Here is a 9579-nt window from a genome sequence, read left to right as displayed (position 1 = left end):
TCAAACTACTTCATGAGTAATTATAAATAAAAAAGCAACACAGGCATGGTAGATCAACTTCAGTGTTTAATATTAACACCCGAGAAAAAAGGACAATAAAACTTAAAATACACTTTTAACAGGCTACAGTCATCACAACCAATGAAATAGAATCTCTTCCCCCTAATGCTGCAAATCAATGTGCTAATAAAATTTCTTCATTCCATTTTTTTCTTATCCTCGTGTCGTATTGGTCTCTCCCTTGCTCCAGGTGCTGGGGAGGGACCCTAAAAGTGGGGGTTCTGCTACAAACCTGAGTCTTATTTACTGAGTTCATGAATTAGATAAAGCCTCCCGAGGCTTGATTGAGGACGCCTCTGGTTTTGAATTGCTTTAAAAGTACAAAAATAAAGAAAGACCCCGCATGGCCCCGATCCCAGCTCCTGTTGTCAACGAGTGTCGGGCTGTTAGTATGGACTGCGATTCACGTGGTCCTCCAGATGGCCAATAATGAGAAAGTGAACACAAGTGCACTTTTTTTAACCCAGGGGAGACTAGATATCATCTTTATAAATGACAAATTTAGGCCTTTTGTGGGTGAGGCCAAGAAATTGTTGATCTTTTGTGTTGTGACCTTTAAACTAAGTGGTTGATGTTGTAAATCGAGTGAATCTGGGGGTAGTCCTTAACTAAACCACAGCATAAGGTGTTCGGTTTGTGGTAGTGAATCTGGGGCGAGCACCATCGGATCCTATTCTCTCCATTTTTTAACGTAACTAAGACTCGAAGACAAGATCATGAAACCGTCAACTTAAAGCGTAAAATATGCAGCCAATGTCAAGGCATTTTGTCTGCATAGTTCTACTACAAAAAGTTTTCTGTACCCTACGGTAGGTACTGAATGGTATATAACTACCAGCATGTTATGCATCTCCTATTATCTTGCATATGCTCTGTGCTATGTTATAACCTGCACCCCCATCCCTTATCCTGTGCTATAGCAGACAAAAGATACAGTATGTCTATGTTATAACCCCTTACTCTCTGATTTCTCTTTACATATCCATTAATACAAATTACATTGTGTCTACTAGAGAACGTACGGTAATAATCTATGCTTTTTGATCACTGTCAAGCTATATTTAAAATAGGTGGAGTGGAAGGGTGTGAAGAAAAAAAAGAGAAAATTAAGCAAAGGAGGTAATGGATGGAGTCATCTATTGGTGCATTGGTACACATTCGTAACAGAACCCATGATTGCACCCAGCCAAATTTACAAAACTGGTGAAATTTGCACATATGGAAATTGCAAAAATATAATTATGATACAGAATAAGCTCAGCTTCAATAAATAGTTTACATCCGAGTTAAAATAGAATGACAATGCTGTGCTTTTTGGACTGCAAAGGGTATATATTGATGCCTTAATGCTAAAGGAATGCTCTGCGTAGTGTGACCTGTTTATCTCAGCAAAACCACTGAAATCGAGGTTGAGCTGCAATGCAATTTTGTCAAAAAAAAAAAATCTCATCTTCAAAAATATTAACATATCAGTGATTTCTTCAAATCGGTTTGAGAAACATGCTTTAAATGGTCTGGAACTGAGCCTGCAAAACCTGTGAAGCCCATACAGAGTCTCTGACCGAGTCTTTCTTTGAAGTTTCACAGGGGGGAACAAGCACACCCATTCTCAAGTGTTCTTTTAAAGCCTCAGACAGGTACAGGATGTGACACGGGTACACAAACCACAAATCTGAGGGTAAGGAAAGGCAGAGCAAGAGGAGAAGGGCGAGAGACGAGTGGGAGAGTAATGAGAGAAAAAGACAGTGACATACACAGAGTGGCTCAGGAATATTGTTGTGGGACTCCAAAACCTGGCCTATAAAGAGGTCTACCTGTTGGTGACTGGGTTGATGGCCCGTGGGGGCCCGAGGGGTAGCTATACCCTCCATAAGGGTGTGGACTTGGGTACGGGTCAGGCGTGGGACCAAACTGCCCAAACGGTGGCCCGGGAAATGAGGGCTGAGTGGGATATGGACAAGCGGTAGGACCAAAAGCGGGCCTGGGGGCGGAGTAGCCTGTCATTGGTGGAAAGGGGGCACCCTGGCTGGGGTATGGCTGAAACGCTGTGTTTGAGTTGGTGGGGCCTGCTGTGGAGGCTGTAGGGGGGTGGTTTGGGGGTACAACTGGGTAGGGGGAGTAGGGAACAGCAGAACTGGTGGCATTGGAGGGCGAGTTAATGTTGGAGCCTTGTTGCTGTTGAGGCTGCGGCTGTTGCCACGCTGATGATGATCCAGCATCCTGATTAGCACAGGGTTGTGATGTCATTGGAGCATCTCTTATCCCTTTGCTTTTTTGGCAGAGAATTTCTTGCATCTTTTCAATACGCACTCGTCTTGTATGAGCGAGGCAACGGAGGGAAAGGAAGCGTTCAAGGAAAGAGTCCAGCGATATCGAACCTTCAAGAAACTCATCTGCTAGAGTCTGAAAGAAAGAGACAGAGTGATCTTCAAGCTTGTAAAAGTAATGCTGTTATGCTAGATTCTCTCACTTTGATTAATGAGTTATTAAAACATTAAACATTTTAACTGACTTTGTGTCCCTCATTTTTTATTATGTCACATTCCTTAAAAAAAAAAAAAAAATCTTGAATGCTATATTGTAAATGTTACCACGAGTATTTCACATACATTTAAATTAAATATTACATTAATTCAATAATATAATACATGTTTTGAATTTAGTAAGTAATTTTAGATTTTTTTAACACGTGTATTGTTTTTCTAAAACAAAGGTAATGTTAGATTTAATATAAATTTCAAATACACTTGAACAGATATTTTTTGTTTAAAAAACTCAGTATATCATACAAGTCTATTTATTAGTAACAGATTTTCAACAACACACAGCAAGCCAAACATCTAGGCGATTGTATCTCACTTCTGATTCTGCCTCTGTGTTGGCGCCCTCTGTCTGCAGACGAGTCATCAGCCCCTCTGGAGACACCTGCCCCTTTATACAGTCTACAGAGACAAAAAAAAAAACTGAAAAAGAATGCAGACAGGGCAGAAGGAATATGAAAAAACCAAGAAGCTGAATGAGAACAGGTTATGCAACTCCATGACTTCGCTATGTGTAATGACGTAAAAGAAGCAAACAATAAGAATGGAAAGAGTAAATCAAGGGAAAAAACTACAGTTACCAAAGAGTCTCATATAGTTTTTTGGCCAGACACATAGCTATAGTGTGATGTAATGTCACGGATGTATAAATGGGGGAGGAGAACAGGTGGCCTTGTTAACTGTAAACTGACTTTCTGGATGAAAACTAACAAGCTCTTGTTAGAAACTCAGCAGAGCTTCCTGTGTCTACTCAAAAGTCTCTATGAACAGTCAAAGGAATAAAAAGCAGATAAGAAATTAAATTCATGGTTTCACGATACCAGAAGGTTCCCTGCAAGTGGCCAGCACAATAGAACTCATTTTAAGGACTCAAAAGATTGTCAGTGCAACTTAATTATAGTGAGAGCAAAAGTGTTCAATGAACGCTACATTTTTACTTGGATTTAATCACTCTGCTAAAGTAGCGATAACAATAGAAGATATTTGCGGGGGAAAAGGTGCATGTAGCTGATGTATTTTTAATTATAATTTTTTGTTACAGTAGGAAATCAATTTTCTTAATGAGCATGTTTGACAATTACATATTTTTAGAAAGATTCTTTCCATATTCACTTTTGCATCTCCTTTTTTAACCAGAATCAACTGGCACTCCCATCTTTTACTTACCTCTCAGGACACATTGCTGTTTGTATTTATCTCTCACTTCCTCAAGTTCAGTGTATTTGTCCACCAACCGAGCTCTTTCTTTTTCAAGACGGGGTCTAATGTCAAGGTTTTGCTCGGCCAGATTGCGGTTGGCCGCAAGTGCCATTTCCCTCTCCAGCTGAATATTTTGAATCTATCAAGAGAACAAAGGAAGTAACAATATGTTTGTGTATCATGCTTGCTTTAAGCAACAGACAATGTGTTCCTTAACCTTCTATGGTTTCTTTTTTGTAATAACTTACTGAAATATAAGAGTCAGTCCCCATTATGTGAATGATCAATTTTTAAAAAATGGCTGGATTTTACTTTTTACGTAACAAGTTTAATTTTTCAAAACATTAGGTTGCCCTTTTATTGATTGTCGATTTCCACCAAAATTAGCAAAAAAAGAAGAGCAATTACAGATGGAAAGGGTGGGCAGGGGGTACAGCAATCACACAATGGACACAACAACAGGATAGACCGTTTTAATTATTATACTTATATAATACTGTATAATACTTAGATCTTTACGAAGTTCACATAGATTATCTTTTTTAAGTGAATAATGTTATATCCAAGTTCCTTAAATCATAAGTTATATATCATAACTAAGACAACAGGGTGGACACACTGGGGTAATTTTTGCTACTATATGGTCTGTGATTACTTCAGAATTTTGCCCTGGAGACTGATGATTTTGTCCTTTTTTATATGAACAGCATTTTTTATAGATCATATTTCCCTCTACAATCCCCCAACAGAGTCAGACATGTGCTAAACCGTACCTGATTGAAATCTTAAAACTAATTAAACATTATACAGCAGAGCTTCACACTTACCTACACAGACCATGTTTTGCCTCTAAAAGTAATGACACATGCTGTGTGTGATATCATCATTCTGGACAAATCTTCAATTAAAATGGCAGCATAGTAACATTTTGGGGTGAACACGTTGAAAATGTTATTATTATTAAAATAGGATAATTACTAGGAAAAAAAACGAGTTCACCGGATAAAGTAACCATTATCATTTAATTGTCTAAAAAAAGAAAAATCTAATTGTGAGGGTACAGCCTTGGGAGCATAGGAAAATGACTCCAGTTTAGGGCTGGGCGATATATCGTGCGATTCTTATACTTATTCTCAATGACTAATATTTCCCTTTATAAAGACTGCTGTTTCAATTAAATGTGTCACACATTTGAATACGTTCCCACGTGAAAAATGATCTAGTGTACTTCAGTATTTACTACAGTAAACTACTAAAACTCATAGACACTAGTGTTTTTGAGTCTTACCATAGTAAATATTTAAATATACTACAGTATTTGCTAAAATTTTCCAATTACTACGGTTCACACAACAACATGTTCTAGTGCAAAGTATAATACAGTTAGCTATGGTAAATACAACATTTTTCATCTAAATCTGTGTTTTTTGTATAGATTTGAATTGTAAACATGCCACAGCATCGTGATACTACTTGGTATCGAGATACTTCAGCTGGTATGGTATCATAAGACATGTTTATGGAACCGTGACAACCCAAGTATGTAGTATTCTTGTCATAATATTGTGCCATAATTTTTAGGGTATACTTTGATTTCATTGTAGTCTATGCTGGCTCATAAACTTCTCAAAGAGATTTATCAACTCACCTCGTCAGATTCTAATGCCATAGACTCCACCCGTTCCGAGTTGTCCAGCAGATCCTGCAACTCGGACTGACTGAGGTCTTGAAGCTTCTCCATTGATTTGCTAGGACAGCTGATGGTCAACAGAAATCTTTACATAACTATCTCAATTTGTTAACACAAGCAATGTACCAGAGCCTAATAATATTGCCGACTGGCTGATTATAATCATTGGCAAAACAATCTTTCTGAGTTTACGATGTTATTTCGCAAATCCAAGATCTACAGACAGAATGATAGGTAGTTTCAATTCCCCTGTCATTCAACTAGAAAAGTCATTTACAAACTGTTTTCATTGGACTGGCAATAGGGCCAAAATTACCCCAAAACCTAAATATGAAGCAAAATAATTCATAAATACTTACAAGGTACAAGCAAATCAAAATCCTCTCCGCCCAGTGCTCATGGAAAAACATCAAACTTACATGGAAGCGAGTGACGTGAGCATGTAACGTTAGACGGAAGCGCTGAAACTGACAAATACCTCGCGGGTGAATTCAGCGTTAAACCCGGCTTTCTGTGAAAAATATGTTCGGGGTAGTATCCACTTGAGATTAAGCGTGTTACCTGGCGCGAGTTTATCCCTGGCGAGTGGAATCTCTCAGCGGTTAGCCGGACAGCTAACGTTAGCACACTTAAAAGACAGCAGTTGTTCAAGGCGGGTTGACTTGCTATTCGTCAAAAAAATTGCGTGAGACAAAAGGAGAACTCAAAACCAGGCAATGATATGTCTGTTAAAGCAGCACCGATGTCAAATTAAACGAACCAAGGCAATAAATGTCTTTTAAAAGGGATATATTCCCATTCTTGAGGGAAAGTTTTCACTTCTCGTTGACAGATATCTCCGCCATCTTTGGACGAGTCCAATGTGGATTTTTTTTGTAGGGAAATAAGATGTCACTTTAATTAAGCGATAAGCATTAATGTTTAAATAGTTTTAAGGCTATTGCTCAATTGGCAAAATTATATTTCTACAATGAAAAAATTACACTGTACGTTGACGCATTCGTGGAAATATCAATAAGGTCCCCCTAACTTTGGTTTTATATGGTTTAGTCTTCGTGTTCAGCTGACTACAAGGGAAACCCCGATGTAACGGGAATGTTTCATATGTGACATGGCAGTAAGTTTCATCTTAATGTTTCACAACACAGACAATATAGATTTTACAATGTGGGATTTTTACTTTTACTATTTGATTGCTATATTTCAGGAACTCGTGGGTATTTAGTACAAACAGTACAAAATAATGAAATTACACGTAAAAGTCACTCTTGGTGCAACCACGTCACCAATCACACTTGTATTTCACATCATCATGTAATTTCACTTTTTAATGAGTTTATCAAGAAAACAGAAGCTATTAAGTAAGCTACAAGAGAAATATAAGAGTTTTTAATGACAAAAATACTATTCAAAATATAAAAAAGATTATACATGTCTGTTAACATAAAATGAGGACACATGTTTTATGAAATCCTTGGTGTATGAAATGTTATCTCAGAGTCTCTTCAGTCCTCCAAATGCAGAATATGATAAGAGGCAATGAACAACCAAAGCAACAACATCATAAAATATTAGCAGCCCAGAGATGGCGTTCTTCAAAGGCTGTAAAAAGAAAGAGATTTTATGAGCCTATTTCTATTATTTTTGCTAAATCATAATAGTGTGATCTAAAATCATTTATTCAGTCTTAAAACATTCTGAAATTAAAAGTGAATATAAACCATAAATGTAATTGCTAAAATGTGTCTTGTTCTTTTATACAAGCTAATGGCAAATAAAAAAATACTTGCCAAAAAATATTTGCTTGGACAAGTATTATTTCCATAGGGGAAGTCATGTTCTGGTTCTAGGCAAGGAGGAATGACTTGAGGTTTGATCACAGCATAACCATACAGAAAAACAGCAATCAGTGCCAACCCCAGGCTTGCAAGACCGGCTAACATACTTTTTTTCAACTAAAAGAAAAAACACAGGCAAGTGCATTAACTAATGTTTGCAGAAAAACATAATACAATTCACATTATATATGAAGCGCTAAGGTGTAAAAGTGGCTGAAATTTACCAGTTGTCTGCTAGGGGTTCTTTCAGATGCCATACATAATGATCCAGCAATCACAGACTAATGGAAAAATTTCAATAAATGTAGATGAGACAGTTTGCCCTAGGAATAGATCATCTGCAAAATTTAACAATATATGGATGAACTGGGGCCAGTGTGAGAGGCTTGGACCAGTTGTTCTGTCAATTGCCCAAGCGGCCAAGTTCTGTATTTAAACCATCGGTACCATTTGCATAAATAAAGCTGCTGGTGAACAAGCAGAGCCACAAAATCCCAATTAATATTTAAAAAAAATTGAAACGGCATAAAACATTTCAAATTCGCAATAAATGCCTAAAAGTATTCAAATGTGTTAGATAATCATGCGCCAACCAAAAAAAAATAACAATCCTTTGGTAATTTTGCAAATTTTTAACTTTTTTCTACATTTGAACTTTTTGGTTTATTGAAATAGTTGGTGACTGTGGTGACATTGGATATGTGAAAAAAATACTATGTAAAAACTGGATGTGATTCAAACAGACCAAATGGTCACAAAAAAGTCAAACTTTGTGTTCATGACTGAGTGAAAAATATTTTTTTAATTTAATGGAATGGTTCAAACTGGGTGACTTTTGTTACAATTATGAATTGAAAAATGTATAAAGGATGTGATTTAAAATGACTAAAGGTTCCTCAAGGAAAGTCACATTTATTTTAATTTGACTGCCATATGAAATTTATGGAAATAAGAAGAAATGATTAAAGAAAAAGTACTGCACAAAATCATATTACATTAATTTCACTCCAAAAAGTTAGATTTGAGGTGTCCGTCACTTTAAATGAAGTATGATAATACCTAAATAATTCCCTTAAAAACTACATTATATTGTAAGTGTAATGCCACTATTATTAAATGGAGTGGACCATGTTGTGGTATGGCTATTAACAAACGTCATAAGACAAAATATAGAAAACTATAATGAATATATAAATATGTACCATATATTATATATAGAGTAAAATGTACATACCACACAACCAACAGAAAGAGGGCACATGAACAAAAATGTTGTATCAAGGCTGATGTTGTAAGTTGGTACAGCAAAAAGCACTTGAAACAAACCAAGTAATATTGCAATTACCTAGATAAAAAAAAGAAACACGTGTTTATGGAGGAAATTTAAATATTTTCAACAACATTCAGGAAAACATCTCGTCACAAAGTTTTTCTAAATGACAAACAATTGACCCTTTCCCTACCGCAACCACTTCAGGGTCGTAAAGCCTAAATAGGCGTCGTGACCTGGGAGGAACTGTATCGACAGACGCAGTTTGGGTTGTTGACATCTATACAAAGGATGTGAGAGTGGTTAGGGTTAGTTAAAATTAACCTGATGCATAGTGAAATAGAAACATTTCATGGTTTTAGACATTCAAACATATTGTCAGTTTACTATCGGGTATTGACTAGCGGGATGTGAATACAGATGCTTGTGATGAAAAAAATCCAAGGAAGTGGGCGGGTATCTAGAGAATATATGCAGGACAGCGCAGCTGGATGCAACACGGTGTTACGCAATAGCTGATGATGTCCAGATTGAGAAAAGAATGTCATTTACATTATTTATTTACTTACCTTATCTTATTTGATCTTATTTTACCTTACTATATTATTTTTAACCCACACATGCATAAACACAAACCATGTATACGCTCACATGCGTCATCCACAATAAAAAGTATTTTATGCGTGGTTGTTGATGTTACTTTTAAAAGTGTCCGTTCAGATGTACTTTTTTATTAAAATAAGATACTCACCTTGAATGCAGGCAGGTCCAAAGAATACTGGAAAACCGAGGGAAACGGGGATGTTTATGAATGTAACCAAGATTCAAAAGTGCGTATTGGGGGAAGGGACTGTGCGTATATGGGAGTCTCTGGAGGAAGGGGGTTGAACAGAACGAAATTCTTTTCGAAATTCCGATTATTTAAAAATCCTAAGAGTGGGATCAGACCGTTTTGTATCCCAAAGAGAATTTTACAACAAG

General features: G+C 36.7%; 2 protein-coding genes across 2 annotated transcripts; both read right to left on the bottom strand.

The window, feature by feature from the left end:
- Window positions 1–48: 48 nt before the first annotated feature.
- On the bottom strand, window positions 49–6362 carry vps37c (VPS37C subunit of ESCRT-I). The gene is made up of 5 exons (XM_056738984.1): window positions 5850–6362; window positions 5449–5557; window positions 3768–3939; window positions 2920–3002; window positions 49–2463 (listed from the first exon to the last, which is right to left on the bottom strand). The coding sequence occupies exons 2-5, from the start codon at window positions 5539–5541 to the stop codon at window positions 1825–1827; spliced, it is 987 nt and encodes a 328-aa protein (XP_056594962.1). The 5' UTR covers window positions 5542–5557; window positions 5850–6362; the 3' UTR covers window positions 49–1824.
- A 490-nt stretch (window positions 6363–6852) lies between these two features.
- On the bottom strand, window positions 6853–9487 carry si:dkey-9i23.16 (uncharacterized protein LOC571915 homolog). The gene is made up of 6 exons (XM_056739213.1): window positions 9350–9487; window positions 8792–8878; window positions 8563–8673; window positions 7553–7609; window positions 7281–7445; window positions 6853–7092 (listed from the first exon to the last, which is right to left on the bottom strand). Exons 2-6 carry the CDS (start codon window positions 8876–8878, stop codon window positions 6985–6987), a joined length of 528 nt encoding a protein of 175 aa, XP_056595191.1. The 5' UTR covers window positions 9350–9487; the 3' UTR covers window positions 6853–6984.
- Between the last annotated feature and the right edge of the window lie 92 nt (window positions 9488–9579).

This window comes from Triplophysa dalaica, chromosome 2 (assembly GCF_015846415.1).
Source record: "Triplophysa dalaica isolate WHDGS20190420 chromosome 2, ASM1584641v1, whole genome shotgun sequence".
NCBI lineage: Eukaryota > Metazoa > Chordata > Actinopteri > Cypriniformes > Nemacheilidae > Triplophysa > Triplophysa dalaica.
This window is presented reverse-complemented; position numbering and strand designations above follow the sequence as displayed.